Here is a 21,897-nt window from a genome sequence, read left to right as displayed (position 1 = left end):
GATATATTTTGTCAAATTATCTATTAAGTTGTAGATAAACAATATTTATTTAAAATGTGCAAATTAAATTATTAGAAAAATATTTTTGAATGCTTCAAGTAAGTTTCTAAAAAAAATTTTAAAATAGGACCATCTTAGTTATTTTGACAAGGCTTAGCTTTAGCCAATACTCGAGTACAGCTGGTTTCTCCTTACCACTCAATACTTTGGGGGCCTTTCTCTTTCTTCAACTCCTGATTATTAATCATCATGTGGCTAGAAAATGTAATTAATTTTAAGATTAGCCTAAATAAAAAATAATTAGGAAGATGTCTTCATCTCTTATCATATAATTCCACTTAAAACCAGATATTAATGAATATTTAATATTTTGATATTTCTATTCGCTCACTTTCCATGAGAAGCTATTCAATAGTGTTAACAACCATTTATCTGGACCATAGTCTTCTGTGAATTTCAACCTTTTGTAAAACGATAGAAACCCTAAAATAGAATTAAAGAGCTACCATTCAGAGGAGCTTGTGTTCTTTATTTCTTGTGAGCAGGGTGACCATAAACCCCTGTTTGCCTGGGACAGTCCCAGTTTACTCCTGCTATCACAGTGGCCTGTTTTGTAAATACCACCTTTCATTGTCAGAAGTGTCCCAATTTGGAAGATAAATCCTATATCTAGTCACCCTATCTGTAAGAGACCCTTAGATAGTCACACAGAGACAATTTTGGTACAGTTCTAACCATCGCCATTAGCCAATTTCTCACACTTTGGCTGATTTGGAACAGTAGGTCAGAAAAAAAGAGTATGAAGAAGCTGATACAATTCCTTTATAAAATAACTCAGTGTAAGGAAAGTGTTCAAAAATAGATTGGGGTGATGAATGCATAACTATATGATGGTACTATGAACAGTTGATTGTACACCATGGATGATTGTATGGTAATATATCTCAATAAAACTGAATTTAATTAAAAAAAACAACCCAGATTCTCTAGGATAACAGAAAAATAAGAAAGCTCCATATGGGAAGAGGCAGTTGAATATTGTAATACTAATTATTCCAGACATTCACTCTCCTCTGGGCAACCCTTCATTTAATTACCAACGTCTCTTCTGTGCTGGCCACATGAGGGGGCTGATTCTCCTCGGTTCTCTAGTTTCTAAAACAGGGATGGAAATTTTAGACATAGCTGTACTAAAGTCTAAGTGATAAAGAGTAGCATGAAACTATTATCTCAGTTATGAGATTTTATCCTTCACAGCAATGGCTTTCAAACATTTTTTACCACTACCACAGTAAAAAATATAGTTTACCTATGTTTCAGTAAACAAATAAAACTGAAACAAGTTTCACAAAACAATGTTTATCCTTATTACTTGTGAAGCTCACTATATCCCATTCTCTTCAGATGCTGATTTGCAACTCACTAAATTGATTCCATGATTCACTGGTGGGTTGCAGTTTGAATAACACTGCCCCACAAAACCTCCTTGCTTAGCTCTTACCCTAAATCTTCATGGCAAGGCCACTTTAACCCCTGCTCCCTACAAGCAGCCTTAAGCCTTAGACTTCATAAAGGATAGACTCAAGAAACCAAACCCTAGAGAGAAACACTGGTTCTTTTCTGCCTCTCTGAGTCTTTCTACTTTCTGAGTTCTGATTTCTTTTCTATGAACTAGCTTTCCCGTGGATTACTGATAGGAATGCTTACCTCATTGTGGGCAGACCAAGCCTACCCAAAATGTTACCCTTCAGACAACAACAGGATGGTCATTATTTCAGTAGAGCACAGGATAGGAGGATGCTTTATTTCTCAGGTCTAGTGGGGGTAGGTAAATTGGTAGAAGCAATAACTACCAATCTGATAGCAAGAGAAGATACGAGAGCTGTTGTATTACAGTCAAATACAATATCTGATATTCGTGAGTATGCAGATCATTTGGGAAAGATTAGTCATGGTTTATTGACAAATTAAACACTTTGGAAAGCCACAAAGTGCTAAATGAAGCTCAAAGTCACCTGTGTTTTGTTTTATAATTGGACGTAATTTGTAATTGCTATAGCTGTTCCCTGTAATATTGTTTGGAAAAATTATCCCTGGTATTCATAAGCCATCACCCATCATTTGCTATTTTGCATATGGTCCTTTATACAGTGACATACTGATCAACCCTCAATCTGGGTGTGGTGGGAAATTTCAACAAATTATGAAATATTCATCTAAAAATACAAAAACAGTTTCGAGTTCTTATAAAAAATTATATATTTGACATTGTAGAAGCATAAGCATCCAGAAGAATAACTACAAACATTTTATATAAATGTTTTGGGGTCATATAGATAACAAATGTGATATTAGAATCATTGGCTTATTTTGCTCTGGTGTAAACAGTGGATTGCCAGGAATTCTGACTGTCTTAAATAGTAAATATTGACTTAGAAATAAGAAGGACTATCAGCTTTACCCTTAATTAATTTTAATATATATCACTGAGCTTTATAATAGAACATAAGGAATCTAACAGAGTTTGTACCTGGGTGTTGATTAATTAGGCTTTCTTAATAGCAACTCCCTATAGTTCAGTCAGGATACACTGAGCTGATTATTCTGCCATGTTAATAGAGTCGAATATCCTCTGGAGTGAAATGGTATTAATACGTGGTAGAACTGAGCGAGGAAGATCAAGCAGGTTGACAAAAAAAGGTCTTTTGGGGGTCATGAAAAATTCTGTTATGAAAAGTTTTGGTTATAATGAGTTGAATTATAATCTAAAAACACATTCTTTTGCTTAATTTCTTTCATTTCCATATACTTTGACTTTACATTGCTAAAGACTATTAAAATCTTAAGATTTATTTTATTTACACTGCTTCAGTGCACATTTTGGTATATGCTGTCCAAATAACAATAAGGGATAAAAGCACCTAAGAAAATAATACATAAAAGCTGTGGTTAAAAGTGAGATTTGTGTGGGAAAAAAACACAACACCTCAACATATTTGACCTGGGCAGTAATAGTATTTTCTCATGAGGTCAGATTCCTTCAGAAAAAAAGTTATTTTTTTAAAAAATCAATGACATTACTTCTCCAACTAGAATGCTTAAATGAAGAGATGATTTTTTTAGCAGAGCAATGTATCTCTTCAGGTAAAAGAGTATTTTCATGTTGGTGAAAATAAAAACTGTGTTTCAAAAAAATTTTAGGTGTAGTTTTTGTAGCTTACAAAAGTGTTTTGCTGTAATACTTTTTCTATTCTTCTCTTTCTATTTTAGGAGAACCTCCAGAATTCCCCTTTACGAATTTGGACCAGTAGAAGCTGTCACTATTGGCTCTGTAGTTTGGCTTTACTCTTAACTTTCGCTTTTTGACAACAAAAACATCTCATGATCTTGATTCTAAGTTTATTTTTCTACTTTGAAATCAGTTGGGGCTGAATTTGGTACTCAGAAAGTGAAGATTTAGTAGCACTGGCTGGAGCTATGAACTGTGCAGGAAGATTCTGTGCAAATTGCCTTGCACAGTTCTGCCAATGCACCTCCATGCTGATCTGCAGCATCCCTTATTATCCCATGTTAGAGCTTTTTGAACAGAGTGAAAACAAACAAACAAACAAACAAAAGCAACCTACAATTTGGTATGATTAGCTAAAGTCTCTAAAATCACTGTAAGATTAGAATGAGATCCCACTCATTTTTCAGTGATCCAAACCAAAAAGTAAATTCATAGATGGTGAAAGGGAAAACCAGTGCTGCTATTTAAAAAGAAAGGAAAAGAAAAAAACTTTAATATATCTCAGATGTCAGTATTTATTCTGAACATTTTAAAAGGCTTTTCTTTATAGTGTTTTTTACAGCTGTTTGTATCAGCTCAGCTGCTACTTCAATGGTTTTCCCTTTCACTCTCCATTTATCTTTTTGCTTGATTAATTAATACAAATAATTTTTTACTCTAAAAAGTGAAAGGTAAAAGCAAGCTATAGCAGTTGAGTCAATACTGACAACTACAAAACAAATGTTCCTGCAGGGGTCTGGAGGAACTTCTGATACTTAATAAACTTAGATGGAAAGATAAGATGTGTCTCTTTTCTTGTTTTCTTTTTCTTTCTTTCTTTCTTTCTTTTTTGTTTTCTTGTCTCATAGATTTGACCGTCAAGTTTAATGTTTTGAAATGATCATCTAGAATTTTTACGAATAAAAAGACATAAAATAGAAAATCTTAATTTAAGCTTTTAAAGCACATATACAAATACATTACTCAAGGATGAAATGGTTTATGGCAGACAAGTAGAAAATGCTCACTTTTGTTTTATGATGAACTTCTCAAATTAAATATACTTTGCTAAATTTACAGCTCAAAATATGGTCTGTTTCTTTGGCTATATTATGTTTCTAAAGAGAGGGAGAAACTAAACTATTTCAGCTTTATTAATACTGTTCTCAGGCAAATGGGTATTACAAACAGAATTGAAAGAACTTGAGAGGTCCTCTAGAATACTCTTTTCACATTATAGATGAAAAAAATTGAGACTCAGAAATTATGTGACAGATCTTGGACAAGGATCTAAGGTGTTTTTCTCTTAGCTTGCTCGTATTGCCTCTCTTATTGTCTGTCTACCAATTCCTTGCAGGCAAATCTGGTAACTGTAACAGTAAAAGTTTGTGTTTCTTTCTAAGTACTCTTAATGGTTTTATTAAGTGTGTGCTGACTTAGTTCTTCCTGATAATAATAGAGCAGAGGAGATTATATCAACAGATGTTATTAATCCAGTTTTCTTAGCAAGTTATTTGTGCTACAGAGGTTGAGTTTTTTTCTATATATGTCCTAACAAGATTTAAAGTACTTCTTTCTAGGATCATTATGTCTTTAAGTACATTTCTGTTGATAACCTAATATTTTATGTTACCTAATTCTTGTGAAATATTTTTTATATGCAGAATACAATCAAATACAAAGTCAGTTTAAAAATATATCCAATGTAAATATTAAAATCTGTATCTTGATCACTGTAGTTTATTATACTACTTTGTAGGCAAATGTGAAACTGTTTGATAGTCTTGTCTTAATACATTTAAATCAGTTATGTATGTGTAGAGAGAGATATATAACCTCTATGTATTTGTGCCTATCATTATCAAAGAGATAATTGTGTAGAGGTATATGTGTGTATATATAAACAGACATACATATACGTATATACATATATGTATATAATGCATATACTATATAGTATATGATTACCAGATATGTGTTGAATAAATGAGGATCTTAAATGAACATAATCCAGGTAAAAATAAGTCATCAAGAAAAAGTTAGTCTTGCTCATATATTCTCTGATTAAGAGGTTTAACCACAGTGAACCATTCAAACCAATACATTTTACTCTTGACATACTAGATTCGGAAGCCTGATTAATAGATGTTTTAGAAGTAAGAAAGACTGTGTAGCTTTTATGCAAATATGAGAGATTTCTTATTATTGAAAAGTAGATGGTAAAATAGTATTATAACTATCACAAAGATTAGGTATCACTGTATAAAACAGTCATGTTCTCAATATTTTAATATCTCATTATCTAAATTATGATATTGTGTGGCTCAGCTAAAATCCAAACCCAGTCTCCAGAGTCTGAGATCTTAACTTCCTAGCTTACACTGTACTTTGAGGTTAAGAGCTGTAGGAATGCTATTAACAGTGATGAGTTTTATGGCATTATGTTATAGAAATGCATATTCAAACAGATCAAATATGCAACTTTGGCTGTGCAAGAAAAATAGCCTATAATAATCCTTTAAACTTGGTGCTGTTATCTCCATTTTCTGATTGAATAAACTGAGGATTGGAAAAGTTAAATACATTGTCCAATTATACACACACACATACATACGCACACATATATATAGTATGTATATACTTTATTCACTTATCCCTTCAAAACATAGTGACTATTTAATAACGGCAATAATATTTATTGAGCATTTACTGTTATTACCATTTATTCTTTTATATTCACTGCCTTTCGTTACTGAAACTCTGATATTCCAAAACCAAATAGCTCTTCTAAGTATACAGTTTATTTATATAGGCTTTGCAGCATGTTATTAATACCATATCAGGCTTCCTTAAATTCCAAATTGCAGAAGACATTCTCAAGAGAAATCCTGAATAATATGAAATAAGAGAGAGATGTATTACAGACAATACTCAAATCTAGCAATACCAAATATTTCATGTTGGCTTATTTCCCTGACTAAATTGTAGATAGATCTGAAGTATAGTATATAGAAGGTCAGGGGTCCTTCTTATAACCCTGAGCATTGGCAGGGGGTTCACAAGTTTGATGCAGTAAGTTCAATCATGTTTTCCCAGTATTTGTTGAGGGACTTCAGTCATTAGAGCCGGTAAGAGAAAATCATTTTCATTTATTTACAGATTATTTCTCAAGATCTTTCTACAGCTTTCTGGACTGTGGCTTTGGCTAGTAGAACCTGTCTCAATGCCAGTTGCCTAACGTCAAATTCTCCAATACTGAAAATATTTGAGCAGTGGAAATTTTGGTTGCATGGGGTCTGCTGTAAAATTAAAGACTGGAATTTTGTGTTCACTCTCAAAACATTTAACTACTTAAAGGGTTATGTGAATGGATTGCTTAATGTTGTTTAAGAAAATAAAAATATTTATCATTTTTATTACTTCTTTGACACCAAACAGAAAACTTCGTAAAACACATCACAATATACTTGAACTTTGTCCCCCAAATAATACCCCTTATATATAAGACTATATTATATATTACCCACTGACATAGTCAGGCTATGTTTGATTTGTACTTTCGTTTTAGATAGAAGAGCTGGAGAAGCAATTAGTCCTTGCCAACTCAGAGCTAACTGAAGCACGAACAGAACGTGATCAGTTCAGTCAGGAATCTGGCAATTTGGATGATCAACTTCAAACGCTGTTGGTAGGATTATGCTCTAAAATATGATTGAAATTAATTTTGGAAAGTTTTTCACCAAACTAGTTTCATTTATAAAGTTTTTCACAAAACTAGTTTCATTTATAAAATTACAAATTGCATTTGTACATACACACATGCACACAATAGAACATCGTAGATACTATTCAAATTTTGCATATAAAAATAATATTCTTTACACTTTTTTTTTTAAAACAGAACAAAGTTAGATGAAGGCGAACTTCAAATAGCCATAGTTTTTCAATTAGAAACTGTATTCAGCTAACTTGAAGTGGTATAAAATGCTCATTTTGAAACCAAATAACATTCAAAACACATCCAAATTATGTATGTAGAAATTTTGAATGGAAGTTTACATGAAAATTTTAAAAAGAGGAAAGAATGAAAATAGGATTCTGATAATGAAGAACCGACCTTGACACTCTCTCTGTTGGAGATACTACAGGCTAAGAAATTTAGGAAAGGAAATGTTTGGTACTTCTTTATGTGATATTATTGGTACTGTAGAATGTATTTCTTTCTCACTACCAAACCCTATTCTAGTATATAGTGTACCCTGCTAGTAAAACCATCCTCCATAGTCTGAAAAGAGGACTTGATGAGCATGTGGTAAAGGTAGAGCTGACAACAGTGTGCAATAAGCTCTAAACCTTAGGATCATCCTTCCCTTCTTTCCCTAACTTATGCATGTTTCCCATTGCACCCATATCTTGGAGATTAGATGTGTGAGAGATCCTCATACCCATTCCCTCCTTTTCATTCTTACCACCGCTACCCTTGTTCAAGCCCCTCATTACTTCTACCAGAAGCATGGCAGTATTTTCACAACTAGGGTTCCTAACCCCTGTTTTTGCCCTCTTCAGTCCATCCTGTAAATTGCTGCCATATTAATCTTTCTAAAATATATCTCCAATAATATCATTCTTCAACTCAAAATTTACTTTCTCCATAAAGTAAAACTCTCTGCCTTTCAAGATTGTTCATGATCTGGCCCCAGCTTACTGTTCCAATTCTTTCTGTCTACATATACCCCGTGCTCCATGGTTGCCCCTTTCTAGACCATTCTCCCAATCTCTGCATCTCCAAGCCATTCTCAAGGTTCAACTCAAATGCCTTCTCCTTGGGGCATTTGGATTCCCTCAGTGAGGTTCTCTTGGCTATACCTTAGCTCTGTCCATTTAATGAAAAACTACTTTCAGTTATTTGTGTCTGTGTCTTATCTTCCTGTCTGAGTGGTGGTCCTGTTTGCTAATGCTGCCAATATGCAAAATATCAGAAACGGACTGGCTTTTATAAAGGGGGTGTTTGTTGGGCTACAAGTTTTACAGTTCTACAGCAAAAAAAAAAAAAAAAAAAAAAAAAAAGTCCTAACTAAGACATTAACAAGAGGATACCTTCACTGCAAAAAGGCCGTTAATGTCCAGAACACCTCTTTCAGCTGGGAAGGCACGTAGCTGATCGTTTGCTCCCAGGTTCTGTTTCAAAATGGCTTTCTCCAAAATGTCTAGGCTTTTGTCTTAGCTCCTCTATCTCAGCTTCTGTGCATTCTTGCTTCTTTCTCTCAAGGTGTTTCTCTCTAAGAGTCAGGGGTCCTCTCTGAGCTTTTCCAGGGCAAACTGGACCTTAGCTTAGCATCTCCAGACATCCCTCTGTCCACATCTCCAAGCATCTCCAAGTGTCAGCAAGCATCTGGGTCTGTGTCAGCTCTTAGCTTCTCTCTTAAATACTCCAGTGAACTAGTCAAGACCCAGCCTGAATAAGTGGGGTCCACACTTCCATGGAAATAATGTAATCAGAGTTATCACCCACAGTTGATTGAGTCACATCTCCATGGAAACACTCAATCAAAAGGTTCTACTCAACAAGATTGGGTTAAGAGATCATGGCTCCTCTGGAGGACATAATACATCCAAAACACAAGTGATAAGTCCTTTGAAGGTCAGCATATCTTTGATTGTCCTACCTTGACTGTAGAGTTTTTGTTCACATTAAACACTGAAAACAATTTTTTTTAGTGACTGAAGAGGAAGGTAATACTATTCACAGCCCAACTGCTGCTCCAGCCCCAGTGTCATTTCTGAAGCAGAATTCCAAACTACTGTCGTTGTTGCCTTTAAGTAGTGAAGCATTTCTTTAGTAGAGGACCACACTTGATGTGAAGTAAATGTCTTTGTTAGAAAATTCAAGACTTAAAAATCTGGATGACTTTTTTTTTTTTTTTTAATTTTTATTTTTATTTTGCTCAGCATTATCTTTTTTTTTTTTTTAATCTTCATTTTATTGAGATATATTCATATACCACGCAGTCATACAAAACAAATCGTACTTTCGATTGTTCACAGTACCATTACATAGTTGTACATTCATCACCCAAATCAATCCCTGACACCTTCATTAACACACACACAAGAATAACAAGAATAATAATTAGAGTGAAAAAGAGCAATTGAAGTAAAAAAGAACACTGGGTACCTTTGTCTGTTTGTTTCCTTCCCCTATTTTTCTACTCATCCATCCATAAACTAGACGAAGTGGAGTGTGGTCCTTATGGCTTTCCCAATCCCCTTGTCACCCCTCATAAGCTACATTTTTATACAACTGTCTTCGAGATTCATGGGTTCTGGGTTGTAGTTTGATAGTTTCAGGTATTCACCACCAGCTACCCCAATTCTTTAGAACCTAAAAAGGGTTGTCTAAAGTGTGCGTAAGAGTGCCCACCAGACTGACCTCTCGGCTCCTTTTGGATTCTCTCTGCCACTGAAGCTTATTTCATTTCCTTTCACATCCCCCTTTTGGTCAAGAAGATGATCTCCGTCCCACGATGCCAGGTCTACATTCCTCCCCGGGAGTCATATTCCACGTTGCCAGGGAGATTCACTCTCCTGGGTGTCTGATCCCACGTAGGGGGGAGGGCAGTGATTTCACCTTTCAAGTTGGCTTAGCTAGAGAGACAGGGCCACATCTGAGCAACAAAGAGGCATTCGGGAGGAGGCTCTTAGGCACAACCATAGGGAGGCCTAGCCTCTCCTTTGCAGCAACCGTCTTCCCAAGGGTAAAACCTGTGGTAGAGGGCCCAACCCATCAAACCACCAGTCCCCTATGTCTGTGGTCATGTTAGCAACCATGGAGGTGGGGTAGGCAAATACCCCTGCATTCTCCACAGGCTCCTCAAGGGGGCACTACATCTTTTTTTTTTTTCCTTGTTTTTTTTTTTTTAACCTTCCCTTCTTTTTTAAATCAACTGTATGAAAAAAAAGTTAAAAAGAAAACAAACATACAATAAAAGAACATTTCAAAGAGACCATAACAAGGGAGTAAGAAAAAGACAACTAACCTAAGATAACTTCTTAACTTCCAACATGTTCCTACTTTACCCCAAGAAAGTTACCTAATATAGCAACATTTCTGTGAACTTGCTCCTACTATATCCATCAGAAATTAACAGACCATAGTCATTCCTGGGCATCCCCAGAACGTTAAATAGCTTATCTGTTCTTCTTGGATTATTGTTCCCCCTTCCTTAATTGCTCTCTATTGCTAGTTCCCCTACATTCTACATAATAAGCCATTTGTTTTACATTTTTCAAAGTTCACATTAGTGGTAGCATATAATATTTCTCTTTTTGTGCCTGGCTTATTTCGCTTAGCATTATGTCCTCAAGGTTCATCCATGTTGTCATATGTTTCACGAGATCGTTCCTTCTTACTGCCGCGTAGTATTCCATCGTGTGTATATACCACATTTTATTTATCCACTCATCTGTTGAAGGACATTTGGGTTGTTTCCATCTCTTGGCAATTGTGAATAATGCTGCTATGAACATTGGCGTGCAGATATCTGTTCGTGTCACTGCTTACCGATCTTCCGGGTATATACCGAGAAGTGCAGTCGCTGGATCGAATGGTAACTCTATATCTAGTTTTCTAAGGAACTGCCAGACTGACTTCCAGAGTGGCTGAACCATTATACAGTCCCACCAACAGTGAATAAGAGTTCCAATTTCTCCACATCCCCTCCAGCATTTGTAGTTTCCTGTTTGTTTAATGGCAGCCATTCTAACCGGTGTTAGATGGTATCTCATTGTGGTCTTAATTTGCATCTCTCTAATAGCTAGTGAAGCTGAACATTTTTTCATGTGTTTCTTGGCCATTTGTATTTCCTCTTCAGAGAACTGTCTTTTCATATCTTTTGCCCATTTTATAATTGGGCCGACTGTACTATTGTCATTGAGTTGTAGGATTTCTTTATATATGCAAGATATCAGTCTTTTGTCAGATACATGGTTTCCAAAAATTTTTTCCCATTGAGTTGGCTGCCTCTTTACCTTTTTGAGAAATTCCTTTGAGGTGCAGAAACTTCTAAGCTTGAGGAGTTCCCATTTATCTATTTTCTCTTTTGTTGCTTGTGCTTTGGGTGTAAAGTCTAGGAAGTGGCCACCTAATACAAGGTCTTGAAGATGTTTTCCTACATTATCTTCTAGGAGTTTTATGGTACTTTCTTTTATATTGAGATCTTTGGTCCATTTTGAGTTAATTTTTGTGTAGGGGGTGAGGTAGGGGTCCTCTTTCATTCTTTTGGATATGGATATCCAACTCTCCCAGCCCCATTTGTTGAAAAGACCATTATGGCTCAGTTCAGTGACTTTGGGGGCCTTATCAAAGATCAGTCGGCCATAGATCTGAGGGTCTGTCTCCGAATTCTCAATTCGATTCCATTGATCTATATGTCTATCTTTGTGCCAGTACCATGCTGTTTTGGCAACTGTGGCTTTATAATAAGCTTCAAAGTCAGGGAGTGTAAGTCCTCCCACTTCGTTTTTCTTTTTTAGAGTGTCTTTAGCAATTCGAGGCATCTTCCCTTTCCAAATAAATTTGATAACTAGCTTTTCCAAGTCTGCAAAGTAGGTTGTTGGAATTTTGATTGGGATTGCATTGAATCTGTAGATGAGTTTGGGTAGAATTGACATCTTAATGACATTTAGTCTTCCTATCCATGAACATGGAATATTTTTCCATCTTTTGAGGTCCCCTTCTATTTCTTTTAGTAGAGTTATGTAGTTTTCTTTGTATAGTGCGGTCGCGGTTACTGCTTCTAGGGGGAGTGGCGGCCGGTAGCTGAGCCCTCAGCTCTCGGGGCTGCTTAAAGGGTACCGGCGGCGGGGGCTCTTTCCCGGAGGCGAGGGCGAGGCGGAGGACTTGGCCGGGTCCTCGGCGGGAGGCGTGCAAGGTGTGGAGGGCGGCGATAAGGACAAGACACTCTTCATCCAGTAGGAGTATGCGCCAAAGAGATTTATTCAGGGGTGATCACAGGTTATATAGGCTGGTAAGAAGGGTAGGGCTGGAAAGGAGGTGAAGTAGCCTTAAATGGCAATACTGAAGGGAGAGGGGCTAGGATTGGTTCTGAGAGGACGCAGGAGCCGTTGCAGCGGGCGGGAGTTGTTCTGGCCACGGTGCATGCGCGCTGGCGGTGGCAGGAGTTGCCTTGGCACAGGGGAGTGTGCGGGCAAGATAAGGAAGTGAGGAAAGGGCGGTTGGGAGAAAGGCGGTTCCCTCCAGCAAGCCTCCCCTGCCAGTGGCATTTTGGGTGAGGAAAAGGGAGCCGCCTTGACCTCGCTCCTCAGGCTCGGGGGGGCTGCAGAGGGCACTAACGCCCGTACCTACTACCCTCCCCAGGGGGTGATATCAGGTCCCCTGGCCCAGGCCTGGTAAGTCGAGGTACAAGCTCAGTCACCCGCAATTCCCCTTTCTTTTCTAATTAGAGGAAGAGGCTTTACCGGAGAGGCCCGCTAAGGGTGAGGGAAGGGGGAGGTCAGGGAAGGGAAAAAGAGGTTGACGGTGGCTCAGCGAGGCTGGAGCTCAGTGTTGGTGTGGTGCCCGGGCGCTTGACAATGGCTTCGCTGCAGCGGGCTGGGCGAAGGTGAGGGGTTTAAAGTTCAGGGGTTCAGAGAAGCTGGAACTCGAGGTGAGAGCGATGTTTAGGTGATTGAGAAGGGCCTTGCGGTTGGCGAGTTGACCGGTGGCGTTGAGGTCGCGGAGGGTTGGCTGTCATCTTGGAGTGGGGGGCGTCAGAGGTGGCGAGTCGCTGATACTGGATTTGCACGAACGAGGAAAAAATGGCATCCGTTTGTTTTCTTACAAGCTGGACAATTTTGCGGATGAGGCAGGGTCCTAAGATGAGAGCTAAAATAATTATTAATAAGGGGCCAAGAAAAGGAAGGATGTATGGGAGGATGGGAGTGAAAAAACTGGACCAATAACTGGTGGCTTCACGATCTCTTTTACGCTTTTCCAGTCCCTCTCGGACCCTTTTCAGGCTGTCCTCGACGAGACCTGTGGAATTGGCATATACACAGCACTCTTCTCCTAGGGCGGCGCAGAGGCCTCCTTCTTTGAGGAGGAGAAGGTCAAGACCTCGGCGGTTTTGGAGCACTACCTCAGAGAGGGAATTGACAGAATTTTTTAGATGGTAAATAGCGTTTTGTAAGTGATGAATGTCTTCGTCAACAGCCGCCCTGAGGTGAGTTAGGGCGGAGCCTTGACTGGCTAGTGCAGCGATTCCGGTGCCAGTGCCGGCAAGACCTAGGAGGGAGGCAATTGTGAGGGCGGTGATGGGCTCTCGCTTTTGCAGTGGGGCAGGAGCTGCAGTTTTTTCCAGACGGAGGAAGAAGTCTTCTTCGCTGTGGTATAAGACCCTAGGGATAAGGACAATTAGGAGGCAAGTTTCTTTATATTCACTGATGATATTCGTGCTGAGACGGGGTAAGTCCTGTAGAGGAGCAGAGCCATTGGGAGGAGTTATGAGGAATGAGAAATTTTGCCGAGCTGCTGGGAGATGAATAGCTGGCACAGACAGTGAGGTCGGGAGAGTTACTGGAGCGAGGGCGGACGCACTTTCCCGTATAGGAGACTGAATGAAAGGTTAGGGGGACGGCAGAGGTATTCCAATTGCATTCCAAGGGGCTGTTTTCTGTGCTTTCTGAAAAGGAGAGGTTGGAGGCAACGGGCTCGTACAGTGAGGAAGAGGTGGAGAGGCAGAGCCAGCAGGAGGAGGTAAAATTGGGGTTGGAGGAATTCACTGAGGCAAAGGCGGCTTGGATGAGGCTGAGGAGGGGAGAGGAATAACGAGAAGGGGGCAGAGGAAGCTGGGGTGGTGGGGTTGGCGATGCGTTGTTTGTAGCTGAGGTGTGGCTGGTTGGAGCTGAGGTGCGGCTGGAGAGCTGTGGAAAAAGGGGGTTAATGACTTTATTGGGACCTATGCTAGAGGGTGTTCTTAATGCAGTATTTTGGCCTGGATGGCTTACAGCCTCCTTTTTTATTAGAATAAGTGATCCTTGGTCGGTTTCTTTCTCATAGATTCTGAAGCCCCAAGTTTGACTGAGTAACCAGGAGGGATTAGTGGGGAGCTGCACTGTAAGATTAAGATGTGTGCAGGATCTCTCACTTTCTTGGCCGAGCCAGTTAACAGTAGGGAGTTTGCACCCTGTAGGGGCCCACTTTAGGGTAAGGTAATGATTAGGAACAGGAGGCTTCCAATTAGTGATTAGTGTTTCACACCCCCAGTATGCACAGTAGTACTCGTTGGGGGAATTACAGTACGATTTTCCAGGATTTGAGGCTGGGCACATGTAATATTGGGCCTGGGGATCACTTACCTTTGGAGTGCAGGTTTCTTCGACTCTGGAGACAAAGGTGGCGAAAGGCTCACTCGGCTCCTGGAAGAGCTTGGTGAATTTATTAGGTCGACGGGCAGAGCAATTGGTAAACGCGCGTAAGGCGATGCCTCTGAGGACAGTCCAGAAGGTAGCAGGGACATTAATATAAGCAGACGCATTTAGAAATGCTCCAGTGCCCATATAGGCTTCGGGGGGATGATAGACTCCAAGGGCTGCGTCTTGCTCACTTTGCTTAGCTGCTTCTGCCTGGAAGTGAGCACGCCAGTCAACAAACTGACCGGGGTTAAGAATGGAACGGGCAAGCGAGGCCCAGTCTTGGGGGATGCAAAAGTCCATGCCGAGATCCTGTAGTATTTGGGAAGCGTATGGGCTACCTAACCCGTCCTCCTTGACGGCCCTGCGAAGCTGCTTGATAGTATCTGAGTCAATGGGATACCAGTCATACGGTTTCTGTGGGGTGGGGGCAAGGTTAAGAGGAAAGCAGTGAAAGGCACGAGAGAAAGGAGGACGCGCTTGCAGAGGGCTTGGCGCGGGAGTGGGGGTAGGGGGAGCGTTGCCCCAAGGGTTGCCTTGAGGTGTAGAAGGCAGCCAGGGGTTGTTAGTCGGCAGGGTGGAAGGAGCGGCGGCAGCTGCCGGTAGCGGCTCCGAGGGGGAGCTCGCCGAAGGGGAAGGCGGGAGTGGGAGGCCCCAAGCGTCGCAAGATGGCGGCGCGGTGGGCGTGGCTAAGACACAAGATGGTGGACCAGCCCCGCCCTGTGAAAGGGCGGGGTTCAAGGCACGAGATGGCGGACTAGCTCCGCCCTGTGGAAGGGCGGGGTAAAGCGCTTGTGGTTTCCGGCCCAGCTTAGGGCTGACGTCATCGCCGGAGCATTTCCTCCCCTCGATGGAAAAAGAAGGAGGAAGTTCGCCATCTTGGCGTGGCGCAGTGTTATTTTGCTTTTTGGGAGTCACCTCGAGCGCGTTGTTACTCTGCTCGACTAAGGACTCCGTGTCCGAGTCATGATTTGAATTAATATCGCTATCTGAATCTGTTGGCTGGGTTGATAGGGCCTCCTTGGATCTAACGGGGCCTCGATCAGGGGGGAGGGAGCCTTGAAGGCAGGAGCGGATGGTTATCAAGGTGGGGAGCAAGCCGGGAGGGAAGCGCTTGCTCTCATGTTCCATGGCGTTAGTGACTCGATCAATAAGATGATCATAAGTAACAGGGTCCCAGAGATGGCAAGTGGTGAGCCATGGGTTAAAGGGCAGCAGGAGGTCCCAGTATACTTGCAGCTGCCGGACAGACACTTTACAGCGATGCGTGTCTAGGAGACCCGCTAGAGCACGAACTTGAGGTGCCTGGCATGTAGATAGACGATTACCCATAGCTGAGGGGGAAGGAGGGGGAGTTGTTTACCGAGCAGAGAGAATGAGATAAACCGTGGCCGTGAGGCCGAAGGAGACGGCGAGAGCGGAAAGCAGTGCCCTTTGGCAACGGGAGCAGTCAGGGGGGGCGGTTGCAAAGAGGCACACGGCACCAAATGAGGAAATAAAGATACAAAGAACTACAGCAAAGTAATGGAGGGGAAGAGGGAGAGCGTTAGGAGGAACGGGGGTCATAGAAGTGCGCATACAAGAGGACGAAGAGAGCGTGGGGGAAGGGAGGAGCGGCTTCGGAGCAGTGAACCTCACACGGCTCCGGAAGCGGCGAAGGAGAGGCGGCCCTTACCTTGCAGGCGAGGAAACGGGAAGCTGGAGAGGCGTCCGGGCGAGCGGGCGACCTGCCGAACTGTTGTGTGGAGACGCTTCCTCACACGGGGCACCAGTTGCGGTCGCGGTTACTGCTTCTAGGGGGAGTGGCGGCCGGTAGCTGAGCCCTCAGCTCTCGGGGCTGCTTAAAGGGTACCGGCGGCGGGGGCTCTTTCCCGGAGGCGAGGGCGAGGCGGAGGACTTGGCCGGGTCCTCGGCGGGAGGCGTGCAAGGTATGGAGGGCGGCGATAAGGACAAGACACTCTTCATCCAGTAGGAGTATGCGCCAAAGAGATTTATTCAGGGGTGATCACAGGTTATATAGGCTGGTAAGAAGGGTAGGGCTGGAAAGGAGGTGAAGTAGCCTTAAATGGCAATACTGAAGGGAGAGGGGCTAGGATTGGTTCTGAGAGGACGCAGGAGCCGTTGCAGCGGGCGGGAGTTGTTCTGGCCACGGTGCATGCGCGCTGGCGGTGGCAGGAGTTGCCTTGGCACAGGGGAGTGTGCGGGCAAGATAAGGAAGTGAGGAAAGGGCGGTTGGGAGAAAGGCGGTTCCCTCCGGCAAGCCTCCCCTGCCAGTGGCATTTTGGGTGAGGAAAAGGGAGCCGCCTTGACCTCGCTCCTCAGGCTCAGGGGGGCTGCAGAGGGCACTAACGCCCGTACCTACTACCCTCCCCAGGGGGTGATATCAGGTCCCCTGGCCCAGGCCTGGTAAGTCGAGGTACAAGCTCAGTCACCCGCAGTATAGGTCTTTTACATCTTTGGTTAAGTTTATTCCTAGGTACTTGATTTTTTTAGTTGCTATTGAAAATGGTATCTTTTTCTTGAGTGTCTCTTCAGTTTGTTCATTTCTAGCATATAGAAACATTACTGACTTATGTGCATTAATCTTGTATCCCGCTACTTTGCTAAATTTGTTTATTAGCTCTAGTAGCTGTATCGTCGATTTCTCAGGGTTTTCTAGATATAAGATCATATCATCTGCAAACAATGACAGTTTTACTTCTTCTTTTCCAATTTGGATGCCTTTTATTTCTTTGTCTTGCCGGATTGCCCTGGCTAGCACTTCCAGCACAATGTTGAATAACAGTGGTGATAGCGGGCATCCTTGTCTTGTTTCTGATCTTAGAGGGAAGGCTTTCAGTCTCTCGCCATTGAGTACTATGCTGGCTGTGGGTTTTTCATATATGCTCTTTATCATGTTGAGGAAGTTTCCTTCAATTCCTACCTTTTGAAGTGTTTTTATCAAAAAGGGATGTTGGATTTTGTCAAATGCTTTTTCAGCATCTATTGAGATGATCAATTGATTTTTCCCTTTTGACTTGTTAATGTGTTGTAATACATTGATTGATTTTCTTATGTTGAACCATCCTTGCATGCCTGGAATAAACCCCACTTGGTCATGGTGTATGATTTTTTTAATGTGTCTTTGGATTCGATTTGCAAGTATTTTGTTGAGGATTTTTGCATCTATATTCATTAGGGAGATTGGCCGGTAGTTTTCCTTTTTTGTAACATCTTTGCCTGGTTTTGGTATTAGATTGATGTTAGCTTCATAAAATGAGTTAGGTAGTGTTCCATTTTCTTGAATGTTTTGAAAGAGTTTGCGTAAGATTGGTGTCAGTTCTTTCTGGAAAGTTTGGTAGAATTCCCCTGTGAAGCCATCTGGCCCTGGGCATTTATTTGTGGGAAGATTTTTGATGACTGATTGGATCTCTTTCCTTGTGATGGGTTGGTTGAGGTCTTCTATTTCTTCTCTGGTCAGTCTAGGTTGTTCATATGTTTCCAGGAAATTGTCCATTTCCTCTACATTATCCAGTTTGTTGCCATACAGTTGTTCATATTATCCTCTTATAATTTTTTTAATTTCTTCAGGATCTGCAGTTATGTCACCTTTTTCATTCATTATTTTGTTTATATGGGTCTTCTCTCTTTTTGATTTTGTCAGTCTAGCTAGGGGCTTGTCAATCTTGTTGATCTTCTCAAAGAACCAACTTTTGGTGATATTTATCCTCTGTATTATTTTTTTGTTCTCTATGTCATTTATTTCTGCTTTAATCCTTGTTATTTCTTTTCTTCTACTTGGTTTAGGATTGGTTTGCTGTTCATTTTCTAGCTTCTTCAGTTGATCCATTAGTTCTTTGATTTTGGCTCTTTTTTCCTTTTTAATATATGCATTTAGTGTTATAAATTTCCCCCTTAGCACTGCTTTTGCTGCATCCCATAGGTTTTGGTATGTTGTGTTGTCATTTTCATTCGTCTCTATATATTTAGCAATTTCTCTTGTTATTTCTTCTTTAACCCATTGATTGTTTAGGAGCGTGTTGTTTAACCTCCAGGTATTTGTGAATTTTCTAAGTCTCTGATGGTTATTGACCTCTAATTGTATTCCATTGTGGTCAGAGAATGTGCTTTGAATAATTTCAATCTTTTTAAATTTATTGAGGCTTGTTTTATGTCCCAGCATATGATCTATTCTGGAGAAAGTTCCGTGAGCACTAGAAAAGTATGTGTATCCTGGTGATTTGGGATGTAATGTCCTGTAGATGTCTGTTAAATCTAATTCATTTATCAGATTGTTTAGGTTTTCAATTTCCTTATTGGTCTTCTGTCTGGTTGATCTATCTATAGGAGAGAGTGATGTGTTGAAGTCTCCCACAATTATTGTGGAAACATCAATTGCTTCCTTTAGTTTTGCCAGTGTTTCTCTCATGTATTTTGTGGCACCTTGGTTGGGTGCATAGACATTTACGATTGTTATTTCTTCTTGCTAAATTGCCCCTTTTATTAGTACGTAGTGTCCTTCTTTGTCTCTCAAAACATCCCTGCATTTGAAGTCTATTTTATCTGAGATTAATATTGCTACACCTGCTTTCTTTTGGCTGTAGCTTGCATGAAATATTTTTTTCCATCCTTTCACTTTCAGTTTCTTTGTGTCCCTGTTTCTAAGATGAGTCTCTTGTATGCAACATATTGATGGTTCATTTTTTTTTGATCCATTCTGCGAATCTATATCTTTTAATTGGGGAGTTTAATCCATTTACATTCAACGTTATAACCGTGAAGGCATTTCTTGAATCAGCCATCTTATCCTTTGGTTTATGTTTGTCATATTTTTCCCCTCTGTCTATTAATATCCTTTATTGTACCCATACCGAATCTCTTTAGTACTGAACCTTTCTCCAAGTCTCTCTGTCCTTTCTTTGTTTCTCTGTCTGTAGGGCTCTCTTTAGTATCTCCAGTAGGGCAGGTCTCTTGTTAGCAAATTCTCTCAGCATTTGTTTGTCTGTGAACAATTTAAGCTTTCCCTCAAATTTGAAGGAGAGCTTTGCTGGATAAAGTATTCTTGGCTGGAAATTTTTCTCACTCAGAATTTTAAATATATCGTGCCACTGCCTTCTCGCCTCCATGGTGGCTGCTGAGTAGCCACTTCTTAGTCTTATGCTGTTTCCTTTGTATGTGGTGAATTGCTTTTCTCTTGCTGCTTTCAGAACTTGCTCCTTCTCTTCTGTGTTTGACAGTGTGATCAGTATATGTCTCGGAGTGGGTTTATTTGGATTTATTCTATTTGGAGTTCGCTGAGCATTTATGATTTGTGTATTTATGTTGTTTAGAAGATTTGGGAAGTTTTCCCCAACAATTTCTTTGAATACTCTTCGTAGACCTTTACCCTTTTCTTCCCCTTCTGGGACACCAATGAGTCTTATATTTGGACGTTTCATATTATCTATCGTATCCCTGAGGTCCATTTCGATTTTTTCAATTTTTTTCCCCATTCTTTCTTTTATGCTTTCATTTTCCATTCTGTCATCTTCCAGGTCACTGATTCGTTGTTCAACTTCCTCTAGTCTTGTACTATGAGTGTCCAGAATCTTTTTAATTTGGTCAACAGTTTCTTTAATTTCCATAAGATCATCCATTTTTTTATTTAGTCTTGCAATGTCTTCTTTATGCTCTTCTAGGGTCTTCTTGATTTCCTTTATCTCCCGTACTATGGTCTCATTGTTCATCTTTAGTTCTTTGAGTAGCTGCTCTAGGTGTGTCTCTTCTGGTCTTTTGATTTGGGTGCTTGGGCTTGGGTTATCCATATCGTCTGGTTTTTTCATATGCTTTATAATTTTCTGTTGTTTTTGGCCTCGTGGCATTTGCTGAACTTGATAGGGTTCTTTTAGGATTTGTAGACCAACTGAAGTCCTTATCTCTAATTTATCAGATCTACAGCTTCGTGGAGTACACTTTCTCTAACTAACCAGCAGGTGGCGTCCACGAGCCACCTGTTCTCCACAAGCCAGTTCTCCCCTGCTTAGCCTTTTTGGTGAGTGGGGGAGTGAGTCTTGTGGGGTCCAATTGGTGTACCAAGCTTGCGTGTGTAGTTGGTGTTGCCTGCCCTGTATATGGGGCGTGTTTCTGGGCAGTCAGGGAGGGGGGGGGAGTGGCTCTAACAATCAAATCTCCCTGGTGATCCTAGATTTTTAAAGCTGCTGCAATAGTCTAATCGTTCAGTTCAGTCCTGCCACAGTTTGTCTCTGCCACTGACCCACAAGTCCTTGGTATTGGCGTATGGCTCCTGAGACTTGCAAGTGGGCCCCTCTTCCAGGCCGTGCACCCCGGGTCCTCTGTTGAGGGATGACTGTGCTGTGTCACAGGTGAGTGCCGTCCCCCCAGGGCAGTTCTGGGCTGCTGGGCTGTGTAGGGAGTCTCCCAGTCTGCTGAAATGATGGCTGAATGGGGCTTTGTTAATTCACACTGCTCTACCTTCCCAACTCTGGGACAATCTGCTGAGGTTGCAGGGAAGGCTAATGTCCACGCCCAGTTTTGTGGTGTGTGCCTGTTATTTGAAGCACTTCCGTCACACTGTGTTGTCTGGTGCAGTTCTGGGCTATGGGGCTGGCGATGGGCAGGAATGTTTCCTGTCCACCAGGATGATGGCTGTGAGCGGACACCCCCCTTTTCTTGGGAAGTTGTGGTGTTTAGTGAATTTTCTCAGCCACTGGATTATTGCGTTTTGTCTCAGAGCTCTCTTAGTTTTGCTCTTGACTTGACGTGCCCAAATAGCAAGTCTTTGAAGCTTTCTGTATTGGGTTTCTTAGAATAATTGTTTTAGAAAAAGAAAAAAGGATTAAAAGAAAAAAAAAAACAAACAAACAAAAAAAAAAAAAACGGGCCCTCCTCAGAGATCTAATGGGTTATTGAAATGCTAAGAGACAAAGCAACCAGGGCCATTAAGGAAAGGTCCACAGGGCAGAGAGATCAGCTTTTCTTCAGGATTTGCATATGCGCCTCAGGGCCCTTCCCCTTTCTATGTTCACCAGAACTCCAAAAATCCTCCACTTTTATTTTGGAGTTTTTCATGTTGTTTTTTTTCTATGCCTGTCTCCTCTCTGCTGGGCTGGCTGCTCTCAGATTCTCTGGTGTCTGGTCTCAGTCTATCTATGGTTGGAGTTTGAATCAGTAGAATGAGTTTCCGATAAGGGCTGCCACTGCAGTTCTCCCTTCTCTTTCCCGGAGCTGACAGCCCCTCCTCC

General features: G+C 41.1%; 1 protein-coding gene across 9 annotated transcripts in view; it reads left to right on the top strand.

The window, feature by feature from the left end:
* Positions 1–21,897, top strand: part of CCDC158 (coiled-coil domain containing 158) — a 142,958-nt gene that overhangs the window by 43,777 nt on the left and 77,284 nt on the right. For all 9 annotated transcript variants that reach the window (XM_037830024.1, XM_037830025.1, XM_037830031.1 and 6 more), the window contains one exon: positions 6,837–6,956. In XM_037830024.1, the coding sequence (XP_037685952.1) occupies positions 6,837–6,956 (120 nt within the window). The remainder of the gene's footprint in view (positions 1–6,836; positions 6,957–21,897) is intronic.

This window comes from Choloepus didactylus, chromosome 3 (genome assembly GCF_015220235.1).
Source record: "Choloepus didactylus isolate mChoDid1 chromosome 3, mChoDid1.pri, whole genome shotgun sequence".
NCBI lineage: Eukaryota > Metazoa > Chordata > Mammalia > Pilosa > Megalonychidae > Choloepus > Choloepus didactylus.
This window is presented reverse-complemented; position numbering and strand designations above follow the sequence as displayed.